We start from the raw sequence: 14,584 nt of genomic DNA on the forward strand, positions 1-14,584 counted from the left end.
ACAGGGAGGGGAGAGTGAAGGACCCCAGGGAGGACAGAGTGAAGGACTCCAGGGAGGAGAGAGTGAAGGACCACAGGGAGGAGAGACTGAAGGACCAAAGGGAGGAGAGAGTGAAGGACTCCAGGGAGGAGAGAGTGAAGGACTCCAGGGAGGAGAGAGTGAAGAACCCCAGGGAGGACAGAGTGAAGGACTCCAGGGAGGAGAGAGTGAAGGACCACAGGGAGGAGAGACTGAAGGACCACAGGGAGGAGAGACAGAAGGACCACAGGGAGGAGAGAGTGAAGGACCAAAGGGAGGAGAGACTGAAGGACCACAGGGAGGAGAGAGTGAAGGACCACAGGAAGGGGAGACAGAAAGACTCAAGTGACGAGAGAGTGCGGGACTCCAGGGAGGACAGAGTGAAGGACTCCAGGGAGGACAGACAGAAGGACCCCAGGGAGGAGAGAGTGAAGGACCACAGGGAGGACAGAGTGAAGGACCACAGGGAGGAGAGACTGAAGGACCACAGGGAGGAGAGAGTAAAGGACCACAGGGAGGAGAGACTGAAGGACCACAGGGAGGAGAGAGTGAAGGACCACAGAGAGGACAGAGTGAAGGACCACAGGGAGGAGAGAGTGAAGGACCACAGGGAGGACAGAGTGAAGGACTCCAGGGAGGAGAGAGTGAAGGACCAAAGGGAGGAGAGACTGAAGGACCACAGGGAGGACAGAGTGAAGGACCACAGGGAGGAGAGACAGAAGGACCACAGGGAGGAGAGACAGAAGGACTCCAGGGAGGAGAGACAGAAGGACTCCAGGGAGGAGAGACAGAAGGACTCCAGGGAGGAGAGAGTGAAGGACCACAGGGAGGAGAGAGCATGGGAGGAGGTGGTGAAGCCAAAGGCCCACTCACCTAAGAAGAGAGCTCCAAACCCTAAGGTGGCTGTGGCCAGCAAGGGGAAAATACACCGTCTGATGCAAGGATCCCCTGGCCTTGATGTTCACCCCGTGGAGGACAGGGTCACCCATGGACGGCCTCATCCCGGGCCAGAAGCAAACACCCAGGGAGGTACCACCAGCACCTCCCCCGCGCCCGTCTGCGTCGGGGAGGTGGAGCTGAACAGGGAGGGCTGCATTAAAATCCCCTGCACCTTACGGCACCAACGCTCCCGAGACCCAGCCAAAGTGAAACACATTTCGTTTGAAGGAGAAATCGAGGAGATTTCTGACCAGGAACACCCGGCTCCCCGATACCGGCCACTCCGGGCGGAGCAGCGGGCGGCAGCGCAGAGGCAGAACAGGCCGCGCTCCGCCGACAACTGCCTGGACTTCTCCCACGAGGACTGCAGCGCCCTCATCGAGAGCATCCTGAAGGAGCTGCGGGGCATCAACAAGATCCAGGAGGAGCTGTGGGACCTGCGGGAACACCTGACCTCAGTGCGGGGCTCCGTGGAGGAGGTGTCCTCGTGTGTGGACGCCATGTTGGTGGAGATCGAGGGCATGCGTGCCGACAGCAAGGTATCACACGCGTTTACGTATAGTCAATGAATATATGTATCAACCATTTAGTCCAGTTGATGTTACACTGGCCTTTAAGCCTATGTAGTCAGATTGTCTTAGAGCTCTTTGATTGAAAAGGTCATTATGAGCTTGGATCTTGTTTCCATGACTCAGTCCTAATGTAAGAATTGGGACAGTCTGTACTTCAGGCAGCTCATGTTGGGAATGTGAGATGGCAGGATTATTCAATTTATTGGATCAGGAAACATAATCTCCCCAAAATACTCATTTGTTTGGACCGGCCGTGGAGAGAAGTGGCTCTAACTTATTAACTGCACCTGAACAATCCACATACAGTATCTAACACATCTGTGCAGCTGGATCTTTTCCAGTTCAGCGAGAGCGGCTACATTGGGAAGAAATAAACAAACAGCTGCATGATTCAAAAACACAATTCAGGAAAAGTAGTAGCAAAGTAAACAAGTCTGCAGAAATATGCGACTATGGGGACAGGGACGTTGTACTTGTACTTTGTTGTCTTAGTTTGAGTCTTCATTCAATGACAGAATCCACTGCCTGACCAAAGGCCTGTTCTGACCTGGAGCAGCTGTTGGTCAGGTCGAGGTTCAGCAACACTCTGAACCCCTGAACATCCTGAATGAAGAGGTTATTCCATCAGTGGATTTCTTCTTCCCGGATGGCACAGGCATGTTCCAAGATGACAATGTCAGGATTCATGGGGCTCACATTGTGAAAGAGTGATTCAGGGAGCAGAGTCCGGCTCTTAACCCCACTGAGAGTATTTGGGATGTGCTGGAGAAGACTTAGCGCAGTGGTCTAACTCTCCCATCACCAATACAAGATCTTGATGTAAAATGAATGCAACACTTAAAGACGTTTAACCAAATATTAGAGTGTGAACTTTATTGTGGCAGCTGTTTTGTTCAGGCCGTGTAACTGTCAGTAAAATGACCTCTGTCTGACACTCACAGGCTCCCAGAAGGTCCAGGATGAGGAGCAGAGGTGCACTGCGTCGGAGGCCGGTGAGCGCTCATGCTTCTTTGGGTTGCAAGTCGAAAGGTTCGCAGAACTTTCCTCCAGATGTCCTCTCAGGAACTGAAGACCCCCAGGACTATCCCAGCCCCAGCTCTCTCTCCTCTCGCTACAGCTCCAAGTCCGAGTCCGACCTGGAGACTGAAGCCTGTTCGGATCTCCGCGGAGATGGAGAAGACCTGTGGATGTGGCCCGGGCCTCCACTGAACCTCAGGCAGCGTTACTTCACAGAGGAACATCAGGACACCGGCTACGACGAGGCCTGTGAGTGCTGTGGAGGTGCGGACGCAGGCTGGGCCTCAGGAAACCAGCAGGACTACAGCACTGCATCACTACGCTCCACACGCAGGTCCGTTTGTAGCTCAACTACAGCTGGAAAGCAGACCCTAAACCCACAAAGGCCAGTACCTCAGGACTATGAGCTGGGGTTCAAAGGAAGACCTGGTTCAGAGGACGGCCACTGGTCCAGAGAAATGAAAAACGCTACAGACTTATACCTCAACATTCAGAGCATTCTGGACTCCTCCTACACCAGAGACCTTTTAGAAGTTCAGTCTCAGTTTAGTGATTCTGAGTTAAATGAGACGTCTGACATACGTGCTCGGTCAGACGAGACTTTGAACGGAGCTTCTGACATACGTGCTCGGTCAGACGAGACTTTGAACGGAGCTTCTGACACACGTGCTCGGTCAGACAGTCCAGAGAAGCGTCACACTTGGAGCGACGAAGGCACTGAGGGACCTCCTCCACAGGCGGGAAGTCCCCAGAGCAGCCTGGAGAACACAGGCCGCAGGAGCTTTCACGAGGTTCTGCTGCAGAAGAAGGAAAGTCGGCGTCTCACCAGCGTCTCCTTGTTCAGCTTCTCCGACTGCGGCCTGGACTTGGGTACGAAACGCCCCAGAGTCACCGCTCTCATCACAGTGAACCGGTTTCTTTCTGTTTCATGGACATCTGCGAACCACAACCATCTGGTCCCAGTCACCCAAGGCATCTCCCAAGGCTCAGTCCATGGCCCACCACTCTTCATCTCCTCTTGGCCACAAAACGGCCATCGACGTCTTCACCTTCATTGCTTCAGCTTCATTGTTTAGCAGATTTGATTAAACGACATTCAAGTTCACCAGATCAAATCAAATGGTTTAAGTCCAGAAGGGTTTAGTGGCTCATGTGATATAATCTGATTTGCTCTGTGTTTCAGAGAGAAGACTCCGTGAAGATCAGGTGCAGGTTTCTTGTACTTGTTTTACATTCTCGCTTTTGTCGGAAGATGTTTATTTGACTCAATCAAACTTGCAGCAGCCTTTCTTTGAATAGTAAACTAAAGTGTGAGGAACTGTGTACTGAAACTCAACCCCCGTCCTCATAGCCTGTGCATGCCATGGATTATTTCAGAATGTTCTATGTCAATGTTTGATTTCTTGTCTTGCAGAGTGACGGACAGGATGGCGGTCCCGGCAAACACCCGTGGGCGAGGTCAGTCTCTTCCTTCCTCTGCTCTTACAGCCGACCAAAAGCTCACAGCAAGTCTTTCACACAAAGTCAACGCTTTAACTCACGAGTCATAAACATATCAGGGGAAACTGAGCCACTTTTGGCTTTGGCTGTTGTGTAAATATAAAGACACATTTTTACTACACAAGTTTGGTCATTTACTGGAAATGAACAGGAAACACAGGGCCGATTGTAGCATCACAAATTACAGTTTAAACAAAAGCAAACAAGACATCACGAGTACAAGACACCCCTTAGGTGTGTCGTGTGTCGTGTGTCGTGTGTCGTGTGTCGTGTGACGTGTGTCATGTATTGACGTGTCACGTGTCATGTGTCGTGTGTCACGTGTCATGTGTCGTGTGTCGTGTGTCATGTATTGATGTGTCGTGTGTCGTGTAACGTGTGTCGTGTGTCATGTGTCGTGTGACGTGTGTCATGTGTCGTGTGTCATGTAACATGTGTCGTGTATTGATGTGTCATGTGTCACGTGTCGTGTGTCACGTGTCATGTGTCATGTGTCGTGTGTCATGTGTCGTGTGTCATGTAACATGTGTCGTGTATTGATGTGTCACGTGTCATGTGTCGTGTGTCATGTGTCGTGCAGGGGAAAGGCTCTGCTCGGGATCGTCAGCACCCCGGAGCTCCGCCGCAGGAGGCCTGTTCCTCCTGTCCTGAGTGAAGTGGTGAGTCTGTGCACTCCGGGCCACATCTGACCCAAACACCATGAAATCATGGCAGTGATGCTTTACATACAGGTGCTCGTCATATAATTAGAATGTCACTCATGTAACTAATGTCACTTTGCATGTAATGAGTCCATATCATATATTAGTTTCACATTTTAAGTTGAATTACAGAAATAAATGAACTTTTTTTCATGATATTCTAATATGATATTCTAATATAATAATATAATAATAATATATGACGAGCACCTGTATATGCACTATATGTACTAGTGTCAGGATAAAACTTCAAAACAGATTAATATTCAATACTGACTGATACATGTAAACGAATAGAAGTGGCTAGGCTATGCTACGCCATAGGAATGAATAGGCCGCCAAGCTAACGTTAGCAACACTCACCTTATCCAAACGTCTGCTGTCAACTTGTGTCCTACATTTAGACATCGATGCATTTAGTTTTAGAACTTTATCCCAAAACTCAGAGAGACATTTCACTCAGGCTCTGTGCTCGACGTGCACCAGAGGAAATGAAAGTGCTCAAAGGAATATGTAGCCTCAATGCTACATCTGTGACAGCCCAGATATGTACACCATCCCTGACATGTTTGAATGACTTAGAAAAGATACAACTGTCAAATCTAATTGTCCTGATTGTGTCACTGATCCGTTGTTGTGTTTTCCCGTCTCTGCTGCCCCTGTAGGCCATGGTAAGTACAGAGACACCAACATGTCCATGTGCACGTTCCAAAATGTTATCACATAGAGAGCAGAAAAGAGCTCACGTCCACAGACTCTGACTTTTGTCTTGTTCCCAGACCGTGGTGCAGAGCAGGAGAGTGGGCCTGGCACAGTCCGGTCCGGCTTCACTGAAGGACGAGCATCTGGTGGGTGTGGTCTCTGTCTGCTCTGGTCACGACTCTGTGACACTTAGATTTCACTGTAGCTGGAGCCTGGAGAAAGTCAGAGATTCTTGTTACAGAGTGATTGTACCTAAAACAGAGGGATGTAAAACGTGAAGGTGCAGAACAACGTGTTTCTGCTTTGGAACATCACGTACGAAGCGAGTCTGTGATCTTTGTTCTGTGTCCCGCAGAGGAGCCATGTGTACCGGAAAACCCTGCAGGCTCTGATCTACCCCGTGTCCTGCACCACACCGCACCACTTTGAGGTGTGGACGGCCACCACGCCCACCTACTGCCACGAGTGCGAGGGGCTGCTGTGGGGCATCGCTCGGCAGGGCATGCGCTGCCATCAGTGTGGAGTCAAAGTGCATGAGAAGTGCCAAGAGCTGCTGAACGCCGACTGTCTGCAGAGTGAGTCCATCATCAGCTCGTACACGGGAAACGCCTGGTACAGACTCTGCTCTTTTGCAGGAGCCGCTGAGAAAAGCTCTAAGAGTGGAGCCGAGGATCGCACTCAGCACATCATCACCGCCATCAAGAACAGGATGAAGATCCGAGAGAGGAACAAGCCTGAGATCTTTGAGGAGATCAGAAAAGTCTTTGGCATCTCCAAGAGCGTCCACATCCAGCAGATGAAGGGCGTGAAGCAGACTGTCCTGGAGGGCACGTCCAAGTGGTCGGCCAAGCTCTCCATCACCGGTCAGTGCATCACCACACTTACGGTTATTCCATGTGAGCTCTCACACAGATCCATCAGAACATTCACCTCGTGAGCTCTCACACAGATCCATCAGAACATTCACCTCGTGAGCTCTCACACAGATCCATCAGAACATTCACCTCGTGAGCTCTCACACAGATCCATCAGAACATTCACCTCGTGAGCTCTCACACAGATCCATCAGAACGTTCACCTCTCACACAGATCCATCAGAACATTCACCTCATGAGCTCTCACACAGATCCATCAGAACATTCACCTCATGAGCTCTCACACAGATCCATCAGAACGTTCACCTCTCACACAGATCCATCAGAACGTTCACCTCATGAGCTCTCACACAGATCCATCAGAACGTTCACCTCTCACACAGATCCATCAGAACGTTCACCTCTCACACAGATCCATCAGAACATTCAGCTCATGAGCTCTCACACAGATCCATCAGAACATTCACCTCGTGAGCTCTCACACAGATCCATCAGAAAGTTCACCTCACACACAGATCCATCAGAACGTTCACCTCATGAGCTCTCACACAGATCCATCAGAACATTCACCTCGTGAGCTCTCACACAGATCCATCAGAACATTCACCTCATGAGCTCTCACACAGATCCATCAGAACATTCACCTCATGAGCTCTCACACAGATCCATCAGAACATTCACCTCGTGAGCTCTCACACAGATCCATCAGAACGTTCACCTCTCACACAGATCCATCAGAACGTTCACCTCGTGAGCTCTCACACAGATCCATCAGAACATTCACCTCGTGAGCTCTCACACAGATCCATCAGAACATTCACCTCGTGAGCTCTCACACAGATCCATCAGAACGTTCACCTCGTGAGCTCTCACACAGATCCATCAGAACGTTCACCTCGTGAGCTCTCACACAGATCCATCAGAACGTTCACCTCGTGAGCTCTCACACAGATCCATCAGAACGTTCACTGAAACCAGTTAAACCAGTTAAACCAGTTAAACCAGTTAAACCAGTTAAACAAGTTAAACAAGTGAAACTAGTGAAACTAGTCAAGCCAGTTAAACAAGTGAAACTAGTTAAACCAGTTAAACCAGTTAAACCAGTTAAACCAGTTAAACAAGTGAAACTAGTGAAACAAGTCAAACCAGTTAAACCAGTTAAACCAGTTAAACAAGTGAAACCAGTTAAACCAGTTATACCAGTTAAACCAGTTAAACCAGGTAAACCAGTTAAACCAGGTAAACCAGTTAAACCAGTTAAACCAGTTAAACTAGTGAAACTAGTGAAACTAGTGAAACTAGTGAAACTAGTGAAACTAGTGAAACTAGTGAAACCAGTTAAACCAGTTAAACTAGTGAAACTAGTGAAACCAGTTAAACCAGTTAAACAAGTGAAACTAGTGAAACCAGTTAAACCAGTTAAACCAGTTAAACTAGTGAAACTAGTGAAACTAGCGAAACAAGTTAAACCAGTTAAACCAGTTAAACCAGTTAAACCAGTTAAACAAGTGAAACTAGTGAAACTAGTGAAACCAGGTAAACCAGTTAAACCAGTTAAACCAGTTAAACTAGTGAAACTAGTGAAACTAGTGAAACAAGTTAAACTAGTGAAACTAGTGAAACTAGTGAAACTAGTGAAACCAGGTAAACCAGTTAAACCAGTTAAACCAGTTAAACTAGTGAAACTAGTGAAACTAGTGAAACAAGTTAAACTAGTTAAACTAGTGAAACTAGTGAAACTAGTGAAACCAGTTAAACTAGTTAAACCAGTTAAACCAGTTAAACTAGTTAAACTAGTTTAACTGGTAGCAATCCGCATCTTAACCAGGACTTAAACCTGCTGCTCTTCCAGTGCTCAGCGCTCAGGGTCTTCAGGCCAAGGACCGCACTGGACTCAGTGACCCCTACGTCACCCTCCAGGTGGGCAAGACCAAGAAGAGAACCAAGACCATCTACAGGAACCTGAACCCCGTGTGGGAGGAGAAGTTTGACTTGTGAGTGAATCATCTCCTGTAAAGACTTAAAGACCACACTGTGTTTGATGGTTTGTGTTTCTGATCCCGCGGCTGCAGCGAGGTCCATAACTCGTCAGAGCGGATCCGCCTCCGGGTTTGGGACGAGGACAATGACATCAAGTCCAGGATGAAGCAGCGTCTGAAGAAAGAGTCCGACGACTTCCTGGGCCAGAGCATCATCGAAGTGCGGACTCTGAGCGGAGAGATGGACGTGTGGTACACCTTAGGTACGAGGGGGCGGGGCCTGTGAGGGGGCGGGGCCTGTGTGGAGGAGGGACTGTGAGGAGGAGGGGCTGTGAGGAGGAGGGACTGTGAGGAGGCGGGGCCTGTGAGGAGGCGGGACTGTGTGGAGGAGGGGCTGGGAGGAGGAGGCAGGGCTGGGAGGAGGAGGCGGGGCCTGTGTGGAGGAGGAGGGGCCTGTGAGGAGGAGGAGGCGGGGCTGTGAGGAGGAGGAGGCGGGGCCTGTGTGGAGGAGGAGGAAGGGCCTGTGTGTAGGAGGAGGCGGGGCTGTGAGGGGGCGGGGCCTGTGAGGAGGAGGGGCTGTGAGGAGGAGGGGCCTGTGAGGAGGAGGGACTGTGAGGAGGAGGAGGCGGGGCCTGTGAGGGGGCGGGGCCTGTGAGGAGGAGGGGCTGTGAGGAGGAGGCGGGGCTGTGAGGAGGAGGCGGGGCCTGTGTGGAGGAGGAGGGGCCTGTGAGGAGGAGGAGGCGGGGCTGTGAGGAGGAGGAGGCGGGGCTGTGAGGAGGAGGAGGCGGGGCCTGTGTGGAGAAGGAGGCAGGGCTGTGAGGAGGAGGAGGCGGGGCCTGTGTGGAGGAGGAGGAAGGGCCTGTGTGTAGGAGGAGGCGGGGCTGTGAGGGGGAGGAGGAGGCGGGGCCTGTGAGGAGGAGGAGGCGGGGCCTGTGTGGAGGAGGAGGAAGGGCTGTGAAGAGGAGGAGGCGGGGCTGTGAAGAGGAGGAGGCGGGGCTGGGAGGAGAAGAAGGCGGGGCTTGTTTTTTTACACCTTGCTCTCTGCTCTGTTCCCTTGAGGGGGCGGGGTCTGTGAGGAGGGGGAGGGGCCTGTGTGTAGGAGGAGGCGGGGCTGTGAGGAGGAGGAGGCGGGGCTGTGTGTAGGAGGAGGCGGGGCTGTGTGTAGGAGGAGGCGGGGCTGTGAAGAGGAGGAGGCGGTGAGGGGAGGGGCCTGTGTGTAGGAGGAGGCGGGGCTGTGAGGAGGAGGCGGGGCTGGGAGGAGGAGGCGGTGAGGGGAGGGGCCTGTGTGTAGGAGGAGGCGGGGCTGTGAGGAGGAGGAGGCGGGGCTGTGAGGAGGAGGCGGGGCCTGTGAGGGGGAGGCGGTGAGGGGGAGGGGCCTTTAACGATCTTAACACGTCTGTGGTGTTGACAGAGAAAAGGACGGACCGCTCGGCCGTGTCTGGAGCCATTCGCCTTCAGATCAATGTGGAGATCGAGGGCGAGCAGAAGGGGGCGCCGTACCACGTCCAGTACACCTGCCTACACGAGGTAACACCAGGAGAACCTTTAGAGTCGAGCGTGGCTCCTCTACACTGTGGAGGTCCCTCTTCTCTTTATATCTGCTGCCACTGCTGGAATATTTGATTTTTCATTGTTTTGCTGCTGATGTTCAGACACATCCCAGTAAAACCCAACGCCCTCGAGTCCCTCAAGTGTCTGCAAGAAGTAAACACATGGCTGTCCCAGAACTCTAGTCTTAATGAGAAAAAAGCAGAAGTTAATGACCGGCATGAGGCTCCTCCCCTTCGAGCCTCTGCCTGAAAGGAGCAAGTTTGACAAACAAATAAGTAAAGTGAAGGCGTATCTTCCACATATATGTTTATATCATCACACCTTGATTATTGTAACTGGCTCTATTGTGGGCTGGACTTCCTCAACAAGCAACCAGGAGGCGGGAGCATCAGCCCTGTGCTGGCCTCCCATTGGCTCCTGTTCCAGATGTTTAAAGTGCCTTAATGGGTTTGTTTCTCTCTGAGCTCTGGTCAGATCAGGGAAGCCTCGAATCAGCTGCGTGTGAACAAGCCCAGATCCGGTTTAAAGACGTGAGGCCTGTGAGGAGGAGGAGGCGGGGCTGTGAGGAGGAGGAGGCGGAGCTGTGAGGGGGAGGCGGGGCTGTGAGGAGGAGGCGGGGCTGTGAGGGGGAGGCGGGGCTGTGAGGGGGAGGCGGGGCTGTGAGGGGGAGGAGGCCTCGAATCAGCTGCGTGTGAACAAGCCCAGATCCTGTTTAAAGACGTGAGGCCTGTGAGGGGGAGGAGGCGGGGCTGTGAGGGGGAGGCGGGGCTGTGAGGGGGAGGCGGGGCTGTGAGGAGGAGGCGGGGCTGTGAGGGGGAGGCGGGGCTGTGAGGGGGAGGCGGGGCTGTGAGGGGGAGGAGGCCTCAAATCAGCTGCGTGTGAACAAGCCCAGATCCTGTTTAAAGATCAGGCGTTTAGTGAAGCTGCTCCCAAACTCTGGAACAATCTCTCATAAAACGTTACAGAAACTTTGAGAACACATCTGTTTGTATAAAGCCGTTCAATTCAAGCTGAGTTGCATTTTGACTCAGCCGTGTGTGTCTTTTTTTCACTCTCTATTTTTATATTGTGTGTTCTTGCCTGTATGTGAAGCACTTTGGCCCAGTGTGTTTGTATATTGTGTGTTCTTGCCTGTGTGTGAAGCACTTTGGCCCCAGTGTGTTTGTATATTGTGTGTTCTTGCCTGTGTGTGAAGCACTTTGGCCCCAGTGTGTTTGTATATTGTGTGTTCTTGCCTGTGTGTGAAGCACTTTGGCCCAGTGTGTTTGTATATTGTGTGTTCTTGCCTGTATGTGAAGCACTTTGACCCCAGTGTGTTGTATATTGTGTGTTCTTGCCTGTATGTGAAGCACTTTGACCCCAGTGTGTTTTATATTGTGTGTTCTTGCCTTGTATGTGAAGCACTTTGACCCCAGTGTGTTTTATATCGTGTGTTCTTGCCTGTATGTGAAGCACTTTGGCCCAGTGTGTTTTATATTGTGTGTTCTTGCCTGTATGTGAAGCACTTTGGCCCCAGTGTGTTTTTATATTGTGTGTTCTTGCCTGTATGTGAAGCACTTTGACCCCAGTGTGTTTTATATTGTGTGTTCTTGCCTTGTATGTGAAGCACTTTGGCCCAGTGTGTTTTATATTGTGTGTTCTTGCCTGTATGTGAAGCACTTTGGCCCAGTGTGTTTTATATTGTGTGTTCTTGCCTGTATGTGAAGCACTTTGACCCCAGTGTGTTTTATATTGTGTGTTCTTGCCTGTATGTGAAGCACTTTGGCCCAGTGTGTTTTTAGATTGTGTGTTCTTGCCTGTATGTGAAGCACTTTGGCCCCAGTGTGTTTTATATTGTGTGTTCTTGCCTGTATGTGAAGCACTTTGGCCCAGTGTGTTTTATATTGTGTGTTCTTGCCTGTGTGTGAAGCACTTTGACCCCAGTGTGTTTTATATTGTGTGTTCTTGCCTGTGTGTGAAGCACTTTGGCCCAGTGTGTTTTATATTGTGTGTTCTTGCCTGTATGTGAAGCACTTTGACCCCAGTGTGTTTTATATTGTGTGTTCTTGCCTTGTATGTGAAGCACTTTGGCCCAGTGTGTTTTATATCGTGTGTTCTTGCCTGTATGTGAAGCACTTTGACCCAGTGTGTTTTATATTGTGTGTTCTTGCCTGTGTGTGAAGCACTTTGGCCCAGTGTGTTTTATATCGTGTGTTCTTGCCTGTATGTGAAGCACTTTGACCCCAGTGTGTTTTATATTGTGTGTTCTTGCCTGTATGTGAAGCACTTTGACCCAGTGTGTTTTATATTGTGTGTTCTTGCCTGTATGTGAAGCACTTTGACCCCAGTGTGTTTGTATATTGTGTGTTCTTGCCTGTATGTGAAGCACTTTGACCCAGTGTGTTTGTATATTGTGTGTTCTTGCCTGTATGTGAAGCACTTTGACCCCAGTGTGTTTGTATATTGTGTGTTCTTGCCTGTATGTGAAGCACTTTGACCCAGTGTGTTTGTATATTGTGTGTTCTTGCCTGTATGTGAAGCACTTTGACCCCAGTGTGTTTGTATATTGTGTGTTCTTGCCTGTATGTGAAGCACTTTGACCCCAGTGTGTTTTATATTGTGTGTTCTTGCCTGTATGTGAAGCACTTTGACCCCAGTGTGTTTGTATATTGTGTGTTCTTGCCTGTATGTGAAGCACTTTGACCCCAGTGTGTTTGTATATTGTGTGTTCTTGCCTGTATGTGAAGCACTTTGACCCCAGTGTGTTTTATATTGTGTGTTCTTGCCTGTATGTGAAGCACTTTGACCCCAGTGTGTTTGTATATTGTGTGTTCTTGCCTGTATGTGAAGCACTTTGGCCCAGTGTGTTTTATATTGTGTGTTCCTGCCTGTATGTGAAGCACTTTGACCCCAGTGTGTTTTATATTGTGTGTTCTTGCCTGTATGTGAAGCACTTTGGCCCAGTGTGTTTGTATATTGTGTGTTCTTGCCTGTATGTGAAGCACTTTGACCCCAGTGTGTTTTTATATTGTGTGTTCTTGCCTGTATGTGAAGCACTTTGGCCCCAGTGTGTTTTTATATTGTGTGTTCTTGCCTGTATGTGAAGCACTTTGGCCCCAGTGTGTTTTTATATTGTGTGTTCTTGCCTGTATGTGAAGCACTTTGGGCCCAGTGTGTTTTTATATTGTGTGTTCTTGCCTGTATGTGAAGCACTTTGACCCCAGTGTGTTTTTATATTGTGTGTTCTTGCCTGTATGTGAAGCACTTTGGCCCCAGTGTGTTTTTATATTGTGTGTTCTTGCCTGTATGTGAAGCACTTTGGGCCCAGTGTGTTTGTATATTGTGTGTTCTTGTCTGTATGTGAAGCACTTTGACCCCAGTGTGTTTTATATCGTGTGTTCTTGCCTGTATGTGAAGCACTTTGACCCCAGTGTGTTTTTATATCGTGTGGTTGTACATGTGCCTTACAACACATTTACACTGACATTAAAGCGTCATTGTGTTTTAGAACATGTTCCACTACTCCACGCACCTGGAGGGCAGCGTGCTGAAGCTCCCCGCGGCGCACGGCGACGATGCGTGGAAAGTTTACTTCGAGGAGGTGCAGCAGGACATCGTGGAGGAGTTCGCCTTACGCTACGGCATCGAGTTCATCTATCAAGCCATGACGTACGTGTTTCCCTTTGACCCCTCGGAGTGGATATTATATTATATATTACACACAACACGATAGGTCAGAGATGGAACCATGAGCGGCACGGTGGCACAGTGGTTAGCACTCACGCCTCCCAGCTAGAAGGTCCCGGGTTCGATTCCCACCTGGACGGGGCCTTTCTGTGTGGAGTTTGCATGTTCTCCCCGTGTCTGCGTAGGTTTCCTCCGGGTACTCCGGTTTCCCCTACCACTAAAAACATGTACAATAGATTCCCCTCTGGGGCCAGGACTCCCCTGAAAAAGAGATTCTTCATCTCAGGTGGACGATCCTGGTTAAATAAAGGTCAATAAATAGATATATTTAGAACCTTTGACCTCATGCAGCACAGCTAATATTCAGGAAACTTTAGTTTGACTTTATCAATATTACATTTGATCAAACTTAACCTTGTGTGGCCTTTCAGTCTCTGATCACTAATAATGACAGTTCAAGGTATTTATTAGTTAGTTTGACTGATATTTAAAAGAACTTTCCCTGATTTTATTTCTAGAAATGGAACGGATGTTAGTATATCGTAAATTCAAAATCTGCATCTAATTATAAACCATCTGTATAAATGTCATGAACATTAAGGTTGTTTTGTTACATTTTTGTGAACATGATCTTTAAAAGTGACCCTAAAGTCATTCACTCTCTCATTCATGCACCAGTGTACACAGATACGGGGGGCAGTAGGGTGAAGTGTCTTGCCCAAGGACACAACAACAATGTGTATTTGCGGGAGCTGGGATTCGAACCCACGACCTTCCGATCACAAGACGACCCGCTCTGCCACCGTCGCCCTGCAGATTTGCCTGTAAACTTGAATTGGGATGCTATAAATATTTATATATATATAATTCAGTGGCTTCATCTTTCAGTGTTTGCAATAAAATAAATCAGGTACAGGGACTTTAAGGACATTCTATCGGCGCTAAACCACTTCATACCTTTGTGGACGTCTTTTATATTTCCTCCTCCTGACTAAAGTTCTGTGATATCTTCTGTAAATGGAACGCACTTCAGTTACACAGACACAACATCATTTACGTAAAGA

General features: G+C 49.4%; 1 protein-coding gene across 1 annotated transcript; it reads left to right on the top strand.

Moving 5' to 3' along the window:
* Nucleotides 1–443: 443 nt before the first annotated feature.
* LOC306977474 (uncharacterized protein) lies at nucleotides 444–3,622 on the top strand (the record flags this gene model as incomplete). Its single annotated transcript, XM_079575805.1, has 2 exons — nucleotides 444–1,496; nucleotides 2,471–3,622. The coding sequence occupies exons 1-2, from the start codon at nucleotides 954–956 to the stop codon at nucleotides 3,620–3,622; spliced, it is 1,695 nt and encodes a 564-aa protein (XP_079431931.1). The 5' UTR covers nucleotides 444–953.
* Between the last annotated feature and the right edge of the window lie 10,962 nt (nucleotides 3,623–14,584).

The sequence above is a fragment of the Gobius niger genome (genome assembly GCF_951799975.1).
Source record: "Gobius niger genome assembly, chromosome: 1".
In the NCBI taxonomy this organism is placed as follows: Eukaryota; Metazoa; Chordata; class Actinopteri; order Gobiiformes; family Gobiidae; genus Gobius; species Gobius niger.